General features: G+C 40.9%; 1 protein-coding gene across 1 annotated transcript in view; it reads left to right on the top strand.

Annotated features, from left to right (window-relative positions):
• The window catches only part of zfpm2a (zinc finger protein, FOG family member 2a), a 730,484-nt gene extending 708,588 nt beyond the window's left edge, over positions 1-21,896 (top strand). Inside the window, exons 6-7 of the mRNA XM_059984624.1 lie at positions 465-689; positions 19,363-21,896. Coding sequence (XP_059840607.1) covers positions 465-689; positions 19,363-21,896 — 2,759 coding nt within the window. The remainder of the gene's footprint in view (positions 1-464; positions 690-19,362) is intronic.
• Positions 21,897-22,505: the final 609 nt, after the last annotated feature.

Below are 22,505 nucleotides of genomic sequence, written 5' to 3'. Positions count from 1 at the left end.
AATGAGCTCTGTACCTTCCAGCTTCAAGATTCAAGATTATTTATTGTCATTCTTCAATATGTGAGTGTAAAGGAGAACAAAACGATTGTTACTCCAGCTCCGCATAAAAAAAATAGCAAGTATAGGGAACACAATAAAAATAAAATGGGTCAGCCCTGATCATGAAGGCTCCCCAACGTATTTTGCAAGTTTTAGTATTGAAAAGTTATAATGTCATGCTCAAAGAATAGTTCATTTTGGCACAACAGAGATTAACCAATAGCTCATTCAGTTTATATTTTAGCAGGTAGTTGTAATATAATCATAATTCATCATTTGTGTTGAACCTGTTGTTAAATAGAAAAAGATTGTTCCATTATTTGGAAAAGTCCATTATAGACACAGATTGCAACATGTTAACATCATTATCATGAACACAACTACCTGATTTCATATGCAGTATATTATGTGTTCGTTTAATGCAGAAGACATCTTCCCATGCAAATCATGTGGAATTTGGTACCGCAGTGAACGGAACCTGCAAGCTCATCTCATGTACTACTGCAGTGGGAGACAAAGGGAAGCATCTTCACTACCAGAAGAGAAAGAAGCTGGTCCTCTTCAGCAACCATGTGTCTGTTCTTACCCACAATGTAACAAAAGCTTCCCCAATGCTAGAGCTCTTGAAATTCACATGAATTCACATAGTGGTAAGAATCACCATGGGATAATTTGAGCTTTACTGTCAGTTCGATAGCTGCAAAATTTAATAGACTGGACTGAAGTGACAGGTTAATTTAGCATTTACAATCACAGCACTCAAAGATGGTAAATAATTTGAACTGTACTACTGTCCAAAATATTCATTATAAAAGACATTTAAAAATGCAACATTGTGTTAATTGTAGAAAGTGCAGTATCTTTACTAAAGTCTTTTCAGTGTAGAAGTACTTGTGCATGTGATATATAATTGATTTAAATTAATAGCAATTTACTACCATGAAAATACTTCTGGAGCAAACGGTATTTGTCCAGCTAAGTTTTTTATTCCCATTAAAAAAGTAAAGAAACAATGATTCTTAATTGCCACTGCAAATGGTACAATTACATACACATTGACAATAATTCAATTAAATATAAACGGCATATCAAGATTGCTACACCTTCAATTTCCCCACAAGCTGAATTGCTGATCTAACCAGTATTGCTGTGGTTATATTCAGCGGCTGAATTGCCGATCTAACCAGTATTGCCTAGGCTATATTCAGCAGCTGAATTGCTGTTGTTATATTCAGTGGCTGATTGCAAATCTAACCAGTATGGCTATGGCTCTATTCAGTGGGGAGGCCAAATGCACAAAGAAGGGGAAATCAGTAAAAGAGCCAAATTCAAGCTGTTCCTGCACAGCTCCCGGCGGCTGCTTTTGAAATTTTATGCATCAGCAGCTGCTTCGAGACCCATGAAAAAGAGGACAGAGAAAAAGAACAAGAGGGAATGTTCACCAAAAACAAGTACATTTTATGTTTTAACCAACTGAGTTTTCTTCCAGGTTTCCATTTTCATTGTAAATTTGGTGAAATTATCGTGAATGTAAATTTCTAACTACCTGGATCATTTCATTATGTTTCTCTGAATCATAAGAGATGCAATGGATTTCTTATTCCCATCTGTTGCATAATTGATCTAAATGGAGAGAACTAACAAGCAGTAGGGACAGCGCGGTAGTGTAGTAGTTAGCAAAGTAGCTTTGCAGCAGCAGGAATCACTAACAAGGGTTCAATTTCTGCCGCTGTCCGTAAGGAGCTTGTACATTCTTTCTGTGACCTTGTGGTTTCTTCTGAATGCCCCAGGTTCCTCCCAAAGACATATGGTTAGGATTAGTAAATTGTGAGCATGCTATGTTGGCGCCAGAACCATGGCGAGACTTGCAGGCTGCCCCCACCATAATGCTCGCTGACTTGTTTGTACACATGGCACTGTATGACAAACCTATATGGCAGTGACAATTTTAAATCCACCCAAAATGGTGCAGCAATTGAAACATCTGTAATTGGTCACTGATGTATGATGAGTATCATTGGGTTGATGTAAGCCCAAAATTACCTTCCTAATTTGAGTGGTCGTGGGATTGACCTTGGGCTCCAAAGAGAGGTATTAGATGAGTGGTGTGCCCATCTGGCAGCTGACATGTCTGGGAAGTTTAAAGTTTGGTCTATTCATATGCATTCACTGAACTGTTAATCAAACAGATTGGAAGCTCAAGGGGAAGGAGCCATCCAACCATTAATAGCAAGGCCAGAGTATGGACTTCAGCAAGGTCCCACTTGGGAGGCTGGTCATGAATGTTCGATCACTTGGCATTCAGGATGAGATAATAAACTGGATACCATATGGGCTTCACAGGACAAGCCAGAGAGTGGTAATAGACTCTTGACTGGGGGCTTGTGACTGGTGGTGTGCCACTGGGATTGGTGATGAGTTCAATGTTATCTGTCAGCTATATCAACCATCTGGATGATAATGTGTAAAATTGTATCAAAAATTTGTAGATCACTCCAAAATTGGGGGACATAGTGGACAGGGAAGAAGGCTATCAAAGCTTGGGGCAGGATCTGGACCAGCTGAAAGGATGGATTGAGAAATGGCAGATGGAATTTAATGCAAACAAGTGTGAGGAGTTGCACTTTAGAAGGACAAACCAGGCACAGTGAATGGTAGGGCACTGAGGAGTGCAGTAGAACAAAAGGATCTGAGTATACAGATTCATCATTCCTTGAAAGTGGTGTCACAGGTAGAGAAGCTCATAAAGAGGGCTGTTGGCACATTAGCCATAATAAATCAAAGTACTGAGTGTAAGAGTTGGGTGTCATGTTGAGGTTGGATAAGATTTTGGTGAGGTTAAATTTGGAGTATTGTGTGCAGATCTGGCCATCAAAAGTTTCAAAATTTTCGAAAGTACTCAACTGAGACTTAGGGAAATGAGATAGCCTGAGGATACTGAGCATGAGGCACTCACCATGGTGCAAAGAATTCCAAGCTCTTGATTGCAGGAGATTGAAAAGATTTCTACACAAAATGAGATACTGCAGTGCTGAAAGTGGATAATTCAGAATGGATTGAAGGAGGCACATCATATGGTTGAACTAGTTCTCAAATCACACGTCCTGCTGAAAGATAAACTGAACTATCAAAATGACTTGATCTTCTGAGGGAAAATGGTAATATGAACAAATACACTCACTGCTCATACCGCAACCTGAGAGAGGGTATTTGCTCACCATTGTGAAAGGTGAAATCAGGGCACGTGTATGGAATGTAAGGCCTGTAGCTCTCCAAAGAAGAATGAGACTGAAGCATTTCCAAGACTCAGCCGGAACTGTGCAAAAGTCAGGTCAGCTCAATGTGGATAAATATATTGGTGACACTTGATTATTTTTCAGTTTTTGATAATCATTGGCCTATGCAAAGAACCGTATGGCAGATTTGGCATTTCTAGACTGCCCATCACAGATTATGGGCTACAAATCATAGCTGGCAGCCTTCTGAGGTTCACAAACAGTTGGTAGCCCTATCACCCAAGAACATAACCTTACTGTCCACAGGGTAGTGGAAAGACTAACAAAACTATGGCCAAAGAACAATGATGTGATCGCAGTTAGACTCCCCACCCCCTGCCCACTTGAGCAATTCTGCAGTGCTTCAACCAAGAAATGATGAGAAGAGTGTCTCGGTGGCACAGCGTGCCTCAGTAGCACAGAGGTTAGCACAACGTTACGACAGCTTGGGGTGTTAGAGTTCAGAGTTCAATTCCAACATCATCTGTAGGGAGTCTGTACATCCACCCCATGGTCTTTCTCCAGTTTCCTTCCACAGTCCAAAGATATACTAGTTAGTAGGTCAACCAGTCATTGTAAACTGCCCCATGATTAGACTAGGGTTCAATCAGTGGTCAAACTTATCCGTGCTATATCTCTAAATAAAGAGTAAATAAGTCACATGCAAACTGGAACTCTGCTCCCAATAACAGAACTATAGATCTAGATATGGAGACAGCAGAAGAAAGGTACATTTCCTCAATGGAAGTGCCAGGGATATACTACTGCCAAGAGCTGAAGACACAACATGGATGAACTAAAACTAGATATAGCTGCAGTATTGCCTGAATGAAAACCACACTACCAAAGAGTATTTTTGACAGAAGCAGATTTAATAATAGTACACTGTGTACTTCCAAGCACGTAGATAATAGCTGGGCAATAGGTCTCACAACCAGTTCAGTCCAGATCTAGAAGATGTTCTTTAACACAAAGAACTGGAAGAAATTGTACCAAAGGACAGTATACAAGGATTAGTTATCAATACAAGAAATTCTGCAGATGCTGGAAATCCAAAGCACCACACACAAAATGTTGGAGGAACTCAACAGGTCAGGCAGTATCTATGGAAATGAACAAACAGTTGACACTTTGGGCCTAAACCCTTCTTCTGGACTTAGATTAGTTATATTTTCATTACTAAAGGACCAAACTAACGTATGTATTGTATAGAATATTATGTGTTATTATTGTTATCTGAAAGTGCCACATTATCAATTTTATTATGTCACCAAATATTAACAGGGCTACTTCATAAATGTTGAGCACGGAAAGTCTGCATGCTTTGTGGAAAAAGCCAAAGTTGAATATGCTTTCTTGAAATTAAGCTCTTTCCAGAGCCTTAGAGAAAGATAAATTCTACTTTATTGATGTCCTGATGAAGGGTCTCATCTGAAAGCTTCAACTGTTAACACTTTTCCATAGATGCTGCCTGGCCTGCTGAATTCATCCAGCATTTTGTGTGTGTTGCTTGGATTTTCTGCTTCTGCAGATTCTCTCTTGTTTGAAACTCTATTTCCAACAGGTTTTAATAAGGTCATAAGTCCGGGTCATTATTCACACTGCATTGAAACATTTTCATTAAATTCACCCAAACCCCCACCCCTTGCTCAAAGCTATGCCTTCTGACTCCATGAGCAGATTACCTTATCAGTCTCAACTTTCACCTTATTGTAAACACAAGAAAGTCTGCGGATACTGGAAATCCAGAGCAACATACACAAAAATCTGGAGGAACTCAGCAGGTCAGGCAGCATCTATGGAAAAGAATAAACAGTTGACGATTCCCTTGTTCATTTGTGCCTCCCTCCAGCACTTACCCCAGTGCAAGTGGCTTAAGTGCTACACCTGCCCATACACCTCCTCCCTCACCTCAATTCACATCCCGAAACAGTCCTTCCAGCTGAGGCAGCACTTCACCTGCAAAGCTGCTGGGGTCGCCTATTGTGTCCAGTGCTCCTGATGAGGCCTTCTCTATGTTGGTAGGACCCATCATAAACTGAGGGACATCTTTGTTGAACACCTCTGCTCCCACTGCCAAAACCAGAACTTCCCAATGGCCAAACATTTTCAAAAGTTCAAAGCTCGAATTTAATGTCAGAGAAACATATACAATATACATCTTGAGATGCTTTTTAGACAATAGACAATAGGTGCAAAAGTAGACCATTCAGCCCCTCAAGTCTGCACCGCCAATCTGAGATCATGGCTGATCATTCACTATCAATACCCAGTCCCTGCCTTGTCCCCATATCCCTTGATTCCCCTATCCATCAGATATCTATCTAGCTCCTTCTTGAAAGCATCCAGAGAATTGGCCTCCACCGTCTTCTGAGGCAGTGCATTCTGCACCTCCACAACTCTCTGGGAGAAGAAGTTCTTCCTCAACTCTGTTTTAAATAACTGACCTCTTATTCTCAATCCATGCCCTCTGGTACTGGACTCTCCCAACATCTGGAACATATTTCCTGCCTCAATCCTATCAAATCCTTTAATTATCTTAAACGTTTCAATCAGATCCCCTCTCAATCTCCTCAATTCCAGTGTGTACAAGCCCAATCTCTCCAATCTCTCTGCGTAAGACAGCCCAGGAATCAACGTAGTGAATCTACGCTGCACTTCCTCAATTGCCAGAATGTCCTTCCTTAAACCTGGAGACCAAAACTGTACACAATATTCCAGGTGTGGTCTCACCAGGGCCCTGTACAAATGCAAAAGGACATCCTTGCTCTTGTACTCAATTCCCCTTGTAATAAAGGCCAACATTCCATTTGCCCTCTTCACTGCCTGTTGCACTTGCTCATTCTCCTTCATTGACTGATGAACTAGGACTCCTAGGTCTCTTTGCATTTCTCCCTTACCTAACTCTACACTGTTCAGACAATACTCTGCCCTCTTGTTCCTGCTTCCAAAGTGGATAACTTCACATTTATTCACATTGAATGACATCTGCCAAGTATCTGCCCACTCACCCAGCCTATCCAAGTCTCCCTGTATTCTCCTAACGTTCTCTTCGCATGTCACACTGCCACCCAGTTTAGTATCGTCAGCAAACTTGCTGATATAGTTTTCAATGCCCTCATCTAAATCGTTGACATAAATCGTAAAGAGCTGTGGTCCCAATACAGAGCCCTGTGGTACCCCACTAGTCACCTCCAGCCAGTCCGAGAAACACCCATTCACTGCTACCCTTTGCTTTCTATCTGTCAACCAGTTTTCTATCCAAGTTGAAACCCTGCCCCCAATGCCATGAGCTCTGATTTTACTCACCAATCTCCTATGTGGCACCTTATCGAATGCCTTCTGAAAATCTAGGTACACAACATCCACTGGCTTACCCTCGTCTAACATCTTTGGTACACCCTCAAAAAACTCCAACAGATTAGTCAAGCATGATTTGCCCTTGGTAAATCCATGCTGGCTCGGCCTAATCCTATTACTGCCATCAAGATGAGCCACTATTTCGTCCTTAATAATGGACTCAAGCATCTTCCCCACGACTGACGTTAGGCTAACAGGGCGATAGTTCTCCGTTTTCTCCTTCCCTCCCTTCTTGAAAAGTGGGATAACATTAGCCACTCTCCAATCTTCAGGAACTGATCCTGAATCTAAGGAACATTTGAAAATGATTACCAATGCATCCGCAATTTCCTGAGCCACCTCTTTTAGAACCCTCTTCGTAAACATCCACGAAAACAGAAGTGCCTCAAAGAATGAACATGAGAACCCCAAAGTCCTCCCCTTCCCGGGCATAAGCAGCAGAAAGCAATGATTCCCTCTCCCCCCACCAGCGAAAACAAAGTGCGTTGGTACCGTCACTGAGTGCAAGCACGTGCTAAGCAATAGCAAAGATGTAGGCCAAAGTTACCTCAAAGGCTTCACATTTCATCCAACATTCAACATACCACAGGTTCTTGCTCTCCCTGGCAAGGGAGAGAGAGACATCCCCCATTTTCACAGCGACCGGGAGACGTAACAACAACCCGCTGGTTTACAATGTTAAAAGTCTGTTTTGTCACTTTTTTAGAGCTCTGTGTCCAAAGATTACAAAGACCTTGGGTCTTTGGGGCCACAGCGAAAGTTTTTCTGCCTCCCCGATGACACACTCAGGTCAAACCCTTGGCATGTGAAATAATAGCCAGTCATGGAACCCAAGGACGGGTCCCATTCTTGCAAAGAACAGAATCCTGCGTGTAACTCCAGGGCAGGGTCTTCAAAAGAACCCTGAAAGGGAAAAATAAAGATATTAAATTGGAAATAGAGCTGTTTCCGAAGATGCAAGCACTGTTAATTCTGAATCCCATCCCCAGTCCATGTCCTCTCTTGTGCAAAGATGAGCCCACCCTCAGGGTGAAGGAGCGACACCTTATATTCCATCTGGGTAGCCTCCAACCTGATGGCATGATTATCGATTTCTCCTCCAGTAAAAAAATTCCTCCCCTTCCCCTTCCTCTATCCTTACTTTTACCTCTTCTCACGCATTACTCTGAGTCCCTTCCTCCTTCTCTTTCTCCTCTCTCCTCTCCTATCAGATTCCTTCTTCTCCAACCCTTTATCTTTTCCATCCAGCTGCTCTCACCAGCTATAACGAGATCTTGAGATGTGAGTATATAAAATTTGTTATGTGTGGCAGTGATTAAATGATCGTACTGGACTCAAACCAAACTGTAAAATCAGGATTCTTGATGAATCTTCATAAGGTACTGGTTTTGCTGCAGCTGAAAAGCTGCATTCCTTTCTGAGTGCCAAGCTTCAGGAAAGCTGCAAAAAGAGTTTTGCCAAAATTAATCCATGCATGCACGATAGATTGGAGAAGCTGAAGTTATTTTCCTGGAACAGAAAAGACTGAAAGGAAATATAACAAAGACATTTGACATTGTGAAGGGACTAGACTGAGCAGACAGAGTGAAAATGTGAAGACTCTGGAAATGGCTAGAAACAGGAATGCACTGTCAGGGGAACAGGGAAGGCATATTTAGTCATAACATTTAAAAGGGAATGTAATAAGTATTTGAATGGTAAAATCTGCAGGACTACGAGGAGGTGGAAGGGAACAGGTAGATTGATCATGCATTGAGCTGGACAGCTTCACTGGGCAAAATGGACACCTTCTGTCATTTAACCTTTTCATATTTCTGTGATCATTATTCAAACCTATTAGTTTATAAAGGCTTCAAAACACTTAATGTGGTCACCATACAGTACATTTATTCAATATACATTTATTATCGAAGTATGTATACAGTATACAATTCTGAGATTCATCCTCGCGCAGGCAGCCACGAAAGAAACACCATGGAGCCCATTCAAGAAAAAAACAAACACACAATGTGCGATAAAAGAACATTGTGCAACTAGCAAAAAGCAGGCGAACAACTCATAGAATGTCAAACATCAAACCAGCAGTCCAGTATTCAGTTTAGTTCAGTTCAGTGTCACACCGCTAGCCCACTGCAGGCTGCACAGCAAAGAAATCTTCACCAAAACGCTCCTGTCTGCATTGATTGCCTGATCAAACCACTGAAAAACAGCCAAAAAAAGAGCAAGCAGTGCCCAGAAACATGAACCTCAGAGTTCCCCAAAACCGGTCCACAGTCTTGCTGATCAATTCTTGTGAGGTGGATCCCAAGACTCCTGAACTTTCCTCCAACAACAGCGAGTGAGAGGGAGAGGAAGTCTGGCCAAACATAGGCAGACTGCGCCATACACCCACCCATCCTCCCCTCTTGGCCGCATCAACTTTAGCGTTGCTTGAGGCCTCATTCGAAGAGAAGCAATGGAGTCAATCATGGGCTCCTACTCTGTCTCCAGGCTTCTAGGCTTCCAGGCCACACACTCCACTCCAAACCTCACCAAACTCCCTTGAGGACAGCAAAGTACTAGATCACTCAGTGGGCCCAAACACACCATCAAAATGTAAATCACAGGTTCCAATCACACGCAGCTTAGCAGTAGAATCATGCTTGAAAGAAGTAAAAGAAGTAGTTTTGTGAACTGTCTGCAGCATGTCACTGTTGGTCGCATTGTTTGCTGGTGCCATCAGTGTTAATAAAGCAAATTCTATCCATCTTTTCCGTGTTTAACCAAGAATCAACTAATATCTGTTTTCTGATGCTGCATAAATTGTATTTGCAACAGGGTTTCCAGAGAAATATTTGCTTCTTGATTTTTGTAGCCTTTATTGACGTTTTTGTAGAAAACAAAGAAATATCAACTGAGAAGATGGTTTTGCAAAAAAGGGCACTGGAGAGTGGTGATGTTTTGCAGGCAGCTCCAAGGGAACACTAAAAGCTTACCTTTAAAAGCTATGATCTGCATTCATAATGGTTGCAGGATCAAACAATGCTTTAAGTCATTCTATCTATGCAACTAAATTCCCACCTTAATGAATTTACAACTACTAGGCAGATCTGATAGACTCTGCAGATCACACCACCCAGAAAGTGAAAACAGCAGCTGGAAACTTCAGGGTTGCTGAGGAGAACTTAAGGTAAGACAAAAGTATCAGGCTTGAGATTCAATCTTCCGAGCAACTTCCTAGTTAATTTGCACTGGAAAACAAGACGTAAGACTGAAGACCAGATGGACATGAAGGACTGCTGTGTATTCTGTTTCACAAAGATATGGCCCACCTGGCACTCATGACTTGACACTCCAGCCATAGAGTTCCCAGTTCTCATGACTCAGCATTCCAGCCAGAGAGGTTCACCATTCATTCCATGGATTGGACCATGGCATCTGGTGAAGGCAAAGATGGCAACAGTTGCTTCTTAATTAAATTGTCACAAAAGATGGCAACAGTTGCTTCTTAATTAACTTGTCATGATATTCAGACATGGCTGCTCTTTCTCAGTCTCGCTTTCGTGACTTGGAACATCCATACGGCCTGCCAAGAGAGTTCTTCACCAGCGTCATGAACACTTGTATATCCCACTGAAGGGAGGCCTCCATCTGGCACTGCAGAAACTGAGTATTGTGATTAGCAGGATGTCTTCCCCAAAATCATGTGGGCCTCAACCAGGCTAGTGTGAAATATCCTATCACAAACTACAACCAAAATGTCACCTGCAAAACTAGAAGCCTCACAATACTCAGCAACTGTTACACCACCATCAGGTGGCCTGCTGAGCCATCCAGTCTGCACACTTCGGCAGATCTGAACAGCTGACCATCCTTCTACTTGTGTACAGACAGAGGAGCATTGCTTTGAGTCGATGGACTGCACCAAAGATCAACATTCAAAGTAAATTTATTATCAAAATACATATATGTCACCATTAACAACCCTAAGATTTATTTTGTTGCAGGCATACTCAATAAATCTACAGAATAATAAATAACTATTTCAGAGTTAATGAAAGACCGCTCAACTTGGATGTTCAATCAGTGCGCAGAAGACAACAAACAGTACAAATACAAAATGAAGGAAATAATAAATAAATAAGCAATAAGTTTCAAGAAGTGAGATAAAGAGTCCTTGAAAGTGAGTCCATTGGTTGTGGGAACATTTCAATGATGGGGCAAGTGAAGTTATTCCCTTTGTTTCAAGAGCTTGATGGTAGTGGTAATAACTGTTGCAGAACCTGATGGTGTGACCAAATTCAGGGATTTAGAGAGTTTAGAGATTTAGCGATATGGCATAGTAACAGGCCCTTCCAGCCCAAAAAGCTTCTTTCGCTTAGTTATTTCACCCATGGGCCCAATTAACCTACTAAATCGTACATCTTTGAAAACTAGAGCACTTGGAGGACACCCACAAGGGCATGTGGAGAAGATAAAGACTCCTTACAGAGAGCAACAGGAATTGAACCCAAGTCACCTTCACTATATGCACTACGCTACCATGCCATCTAGTACGGTATGGACAGATTGAACAAATTTGATTTCATCAAGACTTGTATGACCAAGTGTATGTCTACAAAAACAAATTAAATCTTCCCGTACCCTACATGAACCCAATTTGTAGTCTGACGTGCAAGACTGGCAATCCAGAGACCTACAAGTAGTCTAGGTATGACCTCTGAAAAGCTATTGTTAGAGCAACTGAGCAATTTTGGATGTACAGTCAGCCCTCCATATCCACGAGTTCTGCATGCATGAATTCAACCAACTGCAAATCGAGAAAACCTGGAAGTGCTCTTCCAGCACTTGTTGTTCTATCATTCGATGGAACAAAGCCTCCATGTCACCCGAGGGATAGCAACATGCCTATAACCACTGCAAGGTTTGTTTGATGATGCAAGGAAAAAGAAGGGACAGCTTCCTTTAACAATGTTTCTAACCAAAGTATCTGCAATTCTGAAGTCTCGACGTTCAACGCTTGAAGATCCTCAGCCCTCAACCTCCACAGTTCCTGACTTTAGTATTATTGAGCCTCCTCCAAAGCATCCTTATTCCTAAACAAGACAGTGTAACAACTACTGTACAGGTATTACAAGTTTTACTCATTTGATCATAGTTCGCCTCGCGTCTCATTCGTTTGCTGCTCGTGTTGTGAGCGAGAGGAAAATGTACAGTTTTTTTTCTTGTCAATATTCCTTAAACATTACAGTATAACAAATATTTACATAGCATTTACATTGTATTAGGTATTATAAGTAATCTAGAGATGATTTAAAGTATACGGGAGGATGTGTGTAGGTTATATGCAAATACTATGCCACTTTATATAAGGGACTTGAGCATCCGCGTTTTTTGATATTCGCAGGGAGTCCCGGAACCAATCCATCACAGATAAAGAGGGCTAACTGTAGATGAAAACACAAATGGATCTTTGGCAGCTTGTCTGCCAAAATCTTCTACAATGTGAATTTGAACACATAATGATGCATTACTCTGTGATGAATTTCTGTGGGGGTTAAAAATATAGTAAACCCCAAAACCTACTCATACATCCCTGGGTTGTAAACTTGGGATTACATCACTTTTAGGTTTTGGGGAATCATCTCATTATTGCTTGAGATAAACCATGAAAACCAGAACAAAGTGAATCAGCATCTCAAACATTTCTGGGTTGTCCAAACCCTACAACAGTCAGTGAATCACCCTTTAGTACTCCATCACGCCTGCCCCCACCTGTATCACACAATTTCTAGTGTATCACTCATGCTATGAGTGTTTTCTGCCCATGTTGAAATGATGGTTCTAAGTTTTGCACATTATGCCAAGCATAGTGTTGATATGGAGATGCCCACCCATTTTTTACTAGAAAGACCAACTTCCGGGTTCTACATGAAGTCACTTTCAAACTTGCAGCATGACATCGTCCCCACCCCATCAGTCTTTCAATTTATCTCGTAAGCGTTTCAGCCAAGCCAGGCTGACTAGTCTATTCTAACACAGTCATCAAGCAGAACTAGTGTACATGTTATTTTTTGCCCTTTAGGAGCTAGTACAGAGCTGTGCTATTCCCCAGCCTGATTGCAGCACACATGACTAGTGAACCACAGAGTGCAGCTTTCCCTGACACAGGTCCAACTGTCTTATAGGAAACCTACAGCACAATACAGGCCCTTCAGCCCACAATGCTGTACCGAACATGTACTTACTTAGAAATTACCTAGGGTTAGCCTTAGCCCTCTATTTTTCCAAGCTCCATGTACCTATCCAAGAGTCTCATAAAAGACCCTATCATATCCACCTCCTCCACCATCACTGCCAGCCCATTCCACACACTCACCATTCTCTGCATAAAAAACTTACCCGACATCTCCACTGTACCCACTTCTAAACACCTTAAGACTGTGCCCTCTCTTGCAAGAGAGGGGAGAACGATAGTATGTTACAATGTACATTTATGAGCCATCAGCTGTGAGTGAATAGCTGCAAGAATACTTAAGGTATGAGATATCCTTTAGCAAGGAAGTCTAACAATCTGGACAATGTTGGACACAAAAGTTTATATTGAAATAATTAGTATGGCATAAAAACAAAGATCTCAGTTGTACTGACTGAAGTTATTTGATTATTGTAAAAAAAAATCTGGCTTCACAGGAAAAAAGCCTCCTCATCACTGAGCACATCTATAAGGTACAATACCACAAGAAAGCAGCATCTATCATTGAAGACCCCCACCATCCAAGCCATGTTTTATTCTTATTGCTGCCATCAGGAAGGAGATTCGGAAGCCTTTGGTCCCACACCACCAGATTCAGGAACAGTTTTAACCTTCAACCATTAGGCTTCTGAACCAACATGGATAACTTAACTCATCTCGACATTGAACTGATTCCACAATCAATGGACTCACTTTCAAGTGCTCTACAACTCACATTCTCAATATTATTTATTAACTATTTATTTTTAATTTTTTTTGTATTTGCACAGTTTGTCTTCTTTTCCACATTGATTGTCCAACTTTGTGTGTAGTTTTGTTTTTAATGTTTCTTTGTATCTACTGTAAATGCCTGCAAGAAAATATGATGACATATCTGTACGTACTAAGATAATAAATTAACTTTGAACTTCACTAAAGGAATATGTAGTCTATTTAATATTTCAGTAACACGAGTAATATAAATGTGTTGTTTGTGCATTCATAATTCTTTATAGATAATATGCAAGAAGTTCATGAATGATATATGTCATTATGCCACCAAGTCATGTGTGAGTACTTCACTAAAGTGAAACTAACTACATGAGTATCTGCTGGCTCCTGTGTGTTTTCATTCAATTAGTTTTTGGAGTTACAAAACCCAACAGTGCAATGTGGTAGTTTTAAAACAAACCACTGACCTGTTGAAACACAGCACATCCTTTTTTCTTTGGAAGAGAGGAGAAAAAGACAGTCGAATTTTTAAAAAGCCAGAAAACAAACTAAGTTAACAAATAATGGGTATGGCCACAGGTTCATAAACAGTGAGTACCACGTGATAATAATATTTTTTTAAAAAGCAGAAATATCAGAAAAATACATATGTTTGATTGTACATGGATAACTGGATTATGTATATTGAATGAATTGAGCAGTATTTTGAAGCAAATTAAATAGCCAATGAAAAGTGAGCACCAGTATTATTGAGTTTAATTGGTGGAAAAGAATACAGTTTGCTTAGAACTTTAACTGCTCCAACTAAACCAGCCAAAATGAGTTTTGCTGATATCCTGAATTTAATGCAGGATTATTTAGAACCAAAATCATTGTTGACTATAGAATGCTTTAGGTTTCATAAGTGGAATCAAGAGGAAGGGCGGCCCACTTCAATGTATGTGGCAGAATTGAAGAAGTTTTCTGAGTATTATCATTTCAGTGTTGCCCTGAGAGATCATTTAGTTTGTGAAACCTTGTAGAATGTTAAGATACTTCTCCTATCTGAAGCACAACTCACATTTAAAAGGGCAGTTGAAATCATTGTATCAATGAAAATGCCAACTAGAGACCCATTTGAGTTGCAGTCAGGAATGAAGTGAGCGTGAACAAAATCACAATGTCTAAACAGAAACCTGGCTGGCCAAACAAAATTGTGGCAGGGATTCAACATACACATATACAAAGAGCATGTCAGGCAGACAAAAATAAATGGACTACACAGGGAAGATAAAAAATCATGTTGCAGTTTCAAAGCAAGCACTAATCTGCATGTTGTTGATGAAAAATCTGATAATGATGAGAGTGAATCAGAACTGGGGAGCATTGAGATGTATAATGTGAAAACTAACAATAGACAAGCAACGTGGCTTACACTTACACCCAAAATGAATGGCAGATTAATTAAAATGGAATAGGACACTGGCTCAGTTGTTTCAATCATTCCACAAAATGAGTTTGAATGACATTTTAAAGATATTGAAATGAAGCCTGAAAATATCAAACTAAGAACTTATAGTAGAGAAAAAATAACTCCTTTGGGAATGACATTTGAAACAGTGAATTTGTAGCAGCAACCAACAAGCCACATGTGGTAAAAATAGGAGAGCCAGTTTTGTGGGGCCATGAGTGATTGTGACAACTGCAACTTGATCGGAGATCCATCCACCATTTACATGTGACATCCCCTGTAATAGTCAACTGAAAGCAAATTAAGAAAGATACTGGATGATGCCACAGCAGTGTTCAAGGATGAGATTGGAGAACTCAAACATATCAAGGGTAAAATAGTGTTAAAATGAAAATATCACTGCCAAGTTTTACAAAGCCTGTCTGGTTCCTTGTACCATCCATGATAAATTAGCATGGAGGCTGAAATAGTTCTTCGCAAGGTTGAGTGGAGACCATAGGCAAAGCCAGTGGTCTCAGTAGCCAAAAAAGATTAGTCTGTCAATATCTACGGTGATTTTAAGGTCATTTTCAACCTAGTACTGAAAGTAGATCGATACCTTCAGCCCAGGATTGAGGATATCTTTTGCAAACCTTTCTGGAATGAAACCTATCAGCAAAGTGGACTTAGCTGAGACCTGCAAGTTGAGATGGAAGGGGAGTCCAAAGTGTTTCTCAACATAAACACTCATGAAGAGCTTTATTGCTATAATCGGCTTATTTTTGAAGTATCATCTGCACCTGCACTCTGGCAGAAATCTGCGGGCCAGGTGCTGCTAAGCTGTGTTACACTCAGTGTTACCTAGAAAACAACATTGCTTTTGGTAAGGATGACAGGGGACATCTTCAAAATCTCAAGATGGTGTTAAAAAGATTAGAAGATTTTGGACTCAGAGCACTGTGTAGCCACACCATTGACACAAGGATAACACCAGTGAGCTGGTGGTTGTTCCAGATCTAAAGGACCTGTCACAGTTGTGGTCCTTTTTAAGATTTGTCATTCACTATGCCATATGTGCCAATATATACTACACCCTGCCAAACCTGGATACTGTGCTACATCCCATCAACTTGTTGGGGAGAAATGACAATGGATGAAGCAGTGTAAAGTGGCTTTCCAAAAGACAAAATGATAACATCAGACACTACTCACATGATGATCCATATCATTCAGTGAAGCTAGCCTGTAACAGTCATGTTATGAGTGATGTAAATGACTGCCCTTTTTATCAAGTTCCTTACCGCTACAGAGAAAATTTACACACAGATTGACAGAAAGGCTGGTTTGAGGTGTAAAACATTTCAACCATTACTTGTATGGGAGAGAGTTACCCTCATTACTGATCATCAACCACTGGTGTTGATTTTCAATCCACAGAAAGGTGTTCCACTAATCACAGCAGCACAAATGCAGAGATGGACTTTGTTTCTTGGAGGACAAAATTACAAGATCAAATTCAAGAGGGCAATTAATCATGGAAATACTGATATATTGTCCATTTACCCTTGGTAAAGGATATACTGTACCTGAAAAATTTATAAAAGAGGACACTCCTTTTGATGTATTCTCCCTAATACAAATCAAACATGTCTGCTACGGCAGAGATGATCCAAAGAGAATGCAGAAAATACTCCACACTGTCTCAGGTGTACATGGCAATCCAAAATAGCTAGAATGTGCACAGAAACTCCAGTTTCCCCATTTTTACCAGTGTCAGTATGAACTTGCCCTTGACAAAGGGTTGCCTTATGTGGGGATTAAGAGATGTTGTACCATGCAGGCTGAGAGCTAAAGTGTTGGAGGAGCTACATGCATGGTCAAAATGAAAGCATTGTCTGGATGCTTTGACTAGAGGTTTGGGATAAATCAGCAGATCATGCGCTTGCCAAACACTGTTTCGGATGCCAACACGTCCAGAAGATGCCAAGAACAGCCCCTCTCCATCCTTGGGAATGATCTGCATTGCCCTGGCAGAGGATTCATGTGGATTTTGCTGGACCATTCATGGATACAGTTACAAAGTGGCCAGAAGTGTTCCCAATAGCTTCCAGTAGAGCCTTGCACAATTTTGATGTGTTGAGAGATGTTTTCTCAAGGACTGGTGTTTCAGAACAATTAGTCAGTGACAATGGACCACAGTTTGTTGAGGAACAGTTTCAGTCATCCCCGAAAATAAATTAAATAACTCATATTGCATCAACACCACACCACTGAACTACAGATGGCTTGGCGGAAAAGTTTGTCCAGAGTCTAAAAAATGCACTGCGAACAATGTCAGCAGAGTGTACTACACTGACACTGAGTCAGAAGCTTGACAATTTCCTCCGTGCAGTACACTACCCAACCAATGACTCACAGGTATGCTGTTCCTGGGTCAGTCCTTGCATTCACACTTGGATCTCCTCAAGCCAAATCTCAGAAGGGGCATGCAGGAGAAACAGCTGAGACAAATTGAAAGCTCCTCAAATAAAGAGGTTCAATGTTTCATTCCTGGACAAGCAGTCCTTGCAATGGACTGCCCAGGTGATCAAAAGTGGGTACTTGGAAAGATTAAGGACAGAACTGGACCACTCTCCTACGCAGCGGAGATGATGTCAGATGTCATTTGAAGATAACACATCAATCAGTTGAGGAGAACAGAGTTAATTATTAGAGAAGAAAGGTGTCTGGAGCAGTCAGAACCACTTCCTGCTGTCCCAGAACCTAAGATTGTTACCTGCCATGTAGTGTGGTTATCAGGAAAGACGCGAGTAAGAAATCCTCCGTAGCAATTAAACCTTCAAACCTGAATTTAAAACTTACTCTGCTGTGGATGTTTGTATATAGTGTCCTACATATAGAGTTGAGGTTCATTCTATATTGAATTGGAGCTTATAGCTAAGCCGGGAGGAGGGTCACATAGTTAATATTATTTACATCATATTGTAGATAGATTGTTTGATTAAGCATTCTTGTTTGTTTATATAATTCATTACAGATGATATGTAAGAAACATGTGAATGTAAAATGTCATTACGCCAGTATGTTATATGTGCACACCTTGCTAAAAAGTAAAACCAAGTAGACACCTTCATCCCAGTTGTGTTTTCCTTTCAATTAGTTTCATAGAAACATAGAAAACCTACAGCACAATGCAGGCCCTTTGGCCCACAAAGCTGTGCCAAACATGTTCTTACCTTAGAACTACCTAGGCTTACCCATAGCCCTCTAACAGAAATCTGTCATTATTACTTTATCTTGCCTACATGTCCCTCCAGATTCAGTAATCTGCTTTATTTTTACCTGCCCCCTGATGCAACACTCACTTCAGGTCAATTGAGAATGGATAGTAAATGGTGGTTGTACCAATGTGTGAAATCCATGTTTTAAAAGGACTTTGGTCATTGCTTGATTGCTGACTTCCCCTTTTAAAAGGTGCAGGCCTGATGTGTGTTAGTTTCAACTGTTGCATGCAGCTCCTTTACAGAAATTGTTATTGTGTGCAGCGGGAAAAGCTGTTGCCACTGATATATTTTAAGATCTCTTTAAGGACAAGAGATGTGCACCAGTCAGCATGATTGCCCCACAAAGTGCATGTCAGTGCAGATTTTCATAAGCAGTTTATTTTTTTTGGCCCTGCAGAAGGATCTACACTGTGCTCAGGGGAATTTTAATGGTCATTTCCTCTGGTATGTCACACAAACCCATTCTGATATGATTGTATAGAGCAGAGGGTGTCAAATCTCTTACATTATTTATGGTTTAATGTTTAAATATATCTAAAATACTTTAGAGATTGTCAGAGATGTACAGTAGCAAATAAAATTTACAAAAGCAGTATTATAGTATGAATTTCAATGCATTATTTTTCAATGTGTTTGACATTGTGTTATTTGCTGTTTAAGTAGTGATATTAACTCATTTATTTTGAGAATTTTATTCAATTGTGTTATAATAGTGGACAGAGAAAAATCATCTAAAAAGTTTAACTAATAAAATTGCTAAGGTTATTTTTAGCCTCTTTAAATCTGCATTCTTCCAGCAATATTTATTCTCTTTAGTAACCCTCCTGTTCATAGTTCTGTAAAAGACCATGCTTTCATGCGCTTTATCTACTAAATGATTTACAGTGTAAGTTATTTTTTCAAGTATGGTAAAACTCATACTCAATGGAGGTTAATAAGAATGGATTAAAATAGACAACAGATTTCTGTTGCCAAACTGTTATCAAACTAATGGAAACACAACAGTGAAACTGTTTTCTCTCTGTACAGGTCTGAGGTTTGAAGATTGTCTTTCTGCTGGTGCCAGCCTGAAGTGTACCATCTGTGAGTACATGACAGACAATGTGCTGAGCTTCCAACATCACGTACTCACTCACCTCACACCAGCTGCCTTCAAGTGCAATCATTGCCACTTTGGTTTCCAAAGCCACAGGAAGCTTCTGCAACACCAGGAGCTTCATCACAGTCAAAGCAGGAAGCTGCAAAGGGAAAGTGAAAATGAACACTTGCCTCTTGACAATGAGGACACCTTCCAGTCGATAGCAGCAGATGTAGCAAGCAGGCAGGAAGTTCCGTTGAGCCCAGGGGTCAGCCAGAGTAAGGAAATATGCTCTGACACTGAGGGTGAAAAGATAGAGAAAAATGCACAGATGGGTGTAACACATCAGAAGATTGAAGCCCAGCCAGCAGGAAACAGACAGAATTTTCCTTTTGCCAGAATCAAATCAGAGCCATCCAGCCCGCGACTCGCTTCCTCTCCAATTCAACCTAACATAGGATCCACTGTCCCAATGGGCCCCTTTCTGTCTCAGTTTGCTCTCTCCCAGGATATATCCATGGTTCCTCAAGCTTCAGAGATCTTAGCTAAAATGTCTGAACTGGTGCACCGCAGATTAAGACAAGGCGGAAGCAACTATCCACCTGTTATTTACAGTCCACTTGTACCAAAGGGGGCCATTTGCTTTGAATGCAATATTACATTCAATAACTTGGATAATTATTTGATCCACAAGAAACATTACTGTAGTACACGATGGCAGCATGTAGTCAAGTCGCCGGACTTTGCCAGCACTAATGAGAAGATACCAGAGGCAATAAGTCCCAGCAGTGGACCCAGCCCCATTAGCATTCACAATGCTGTTTGTAACGCACCCAATCCAGAAAATCCACTTCTTCAGTCATCCAGTATCAACTCCTCTGTAGTCCTGGATGTAGCAGGGCCTGATGGGAAAAGCTCAGAGAAAGATCATTGCATGCAGTTGAAGAAGGAACCATCAGCCAGCAGCAATGATGAACAATATGATGGAAAGCTGAAGGATGTGAAGAATCCCAGCACTCCTGTATTGGATGCAGCTAATGATCCAAATAAGACTACATGTGAAGCCTGTAATATAACTTTTAGCAGGCATGAAACGTATGCCGTGCACAAACAGTACTACTGCGCCTCGCGACATGATCCGCCGATGAAGCGAATGGCGGCAAACAAAGTACCAGCGATGCAAAGGACCATACGCAGTCGCAAGCGGCGGAAGATGTATGAGATGTCGCACCCAGAACAGGAGCAAAGGTCACAGATGGTCCAGCAAGCTTTTTTCAGCGTGTCGGCCATGGGTAGCCCTGGAACGTCTTCTCAGGAATCACTGGAAAATCTAGCTGAGAACTCCCACCGGCGGTGTGAAATGTTTCTTGGAAAGCAAATGGAGCCCTCCATCACGGGAACTAGAACCCTTACTTCTCTCTTACCCTCTGCTAAGTGTGGTGCAACGCAGTCAGTTGTTGCCAGTATGGACCTAGATCTCCCTATGGATTTAAGCAAAAAGTGTTCACCTCAAACCGAGAAGGCAAGCTGTTCTCCTAAGAGACTTTTGGACTACCATGAATGTACAGTGTGCAAGATTAGTTTTAACAAAGTAGAGAGTTACCTTGCACACAAGCAAAATTTTTGCCCAGGTATGAGTGTCTCTCGTGCAGAAGCAGGCCATTTAGAGCAGTTGAAGTTTCATGAGTTGCAGAAGGATAGTGCTTTAATGAAAATGGAAACGGTCAGCCCTGAGGTCAGCAATGAAAGAAATACAGTGAAGTGTGAGAAAAACGAAAATTCAAAACTGGTCTCCCCAAATGGAAATATATTACCTCCGCAGTTGGGAACCCTCTATGGTCTGAAAACCTTCAGTGAGGCAGCTCAGCTCGCTTCCGCTAAAGAAGAAAACAAGAATGTGGTCTATCCACATTGCCTTTACCCTGGAGCAATCAAAAAGATGACAGGGAGTGAGCAATTATCTCCATATTACGGGATTAAGCCAATTGACTACATCTCAGGAGCTGTTTTCATACGAAGTGAAATAGATGAGCTGGTGCAAGCCACACGAGACAGAAGTGATCTTCTTGAAGACCAGCCTGTTTCCAATGGGTGCTCATCACAGAAGAAAGAACCTGCTTCCTTGATACCTAAGAGCAGGGGAATGACGGCAGTCAATGGGGGGATAAAACCAGATGAAAGATCATTCTCAAGCAACCCACACCAGGATACTTTATCTCTGAGTTCCCAGCAAGCAGATGGCCACAAATCTCCTTCTTGGGTATCTGAGTCTCCCGTAATTCCACATGAAAACCCACCACCCACAGCTAAAGCTTTGTTAGAAGAGCAATCTGTTCACACTTCAAAAAACGTAGGTGGTTCTGTGCAGTCAACAAACAGCGGGAAATACTGCCGCCTGTGTGACATTCAGTTTAGTAACTTGTCTAACTTTATAACCCACAAGAAGTTCTACTGCTCGTCACATGCTGCAGAACATGTCAAATGAAAGCTGCTGCCATGCACTGCACCTGTTTGTAGTATAGTGTTGGTCATGCACACTTTGTATAAAAATGTGAAAAGAATTTTAAAAATGCTGCTTGATTTACATCGGAACAATTTACACCAGGACAATCAAGGGATGGCTGTTTAGTTCAATAGCTTGAGGCTAGTCTGTCACTTCATAATGCAGTTCATAAGTCTTGATATTAATGTGAAATGCCAGTACTATTTTTCACCAGAATTAATTTATTTTCCAAGCAGTATTCATAGCTGTAGTTAAATTTCAATTTTATTTGAAGTTTATACTGAATTTGTTTTGAACATTGTATAGTTATTCTTGTGCACTGTAGAGAGAGTATGAGTCACATACATAGAGACAGCATTTGTAGGTAAACTGGTGAGGTAAAGCACTTGTGTATTCGAATATCCCTGTATTTGTTGCAATTTTCCTGTATGTGCCAGAATATAAGTTGTTTTATTTTGAGACTGCAAACACCAGAACATATGAAGGACTTAAAGAACTACTAAAGAAGTATTCAGATTTCATTTGATATTTAATATAACATTTTCAGTCCTAAATTGCAGCTTATATAACAGCATATACAGTAATCAGTAG

Source organism: Hypanus sabinus, chromosome 1 (assembly GCF_030144855.1).
Source record: "Hypanus sabinus isolate sHypSab1 chromosome 1, sHypSab1.hap1, whole genome shotgun sequence".
NCBI classification, from domain to species: Eukaryota; Metazoa; Chordata; class Chondrichthyes; order Myliobatiformes; family Dasyatidae; genus Hypanus; species Hypanus sabinus.
The sequence above is the reverse complement of the archived record's forward strand: the minus strand, read 5'-3'. Positions and strand labels throughout refer to the sequence as shown.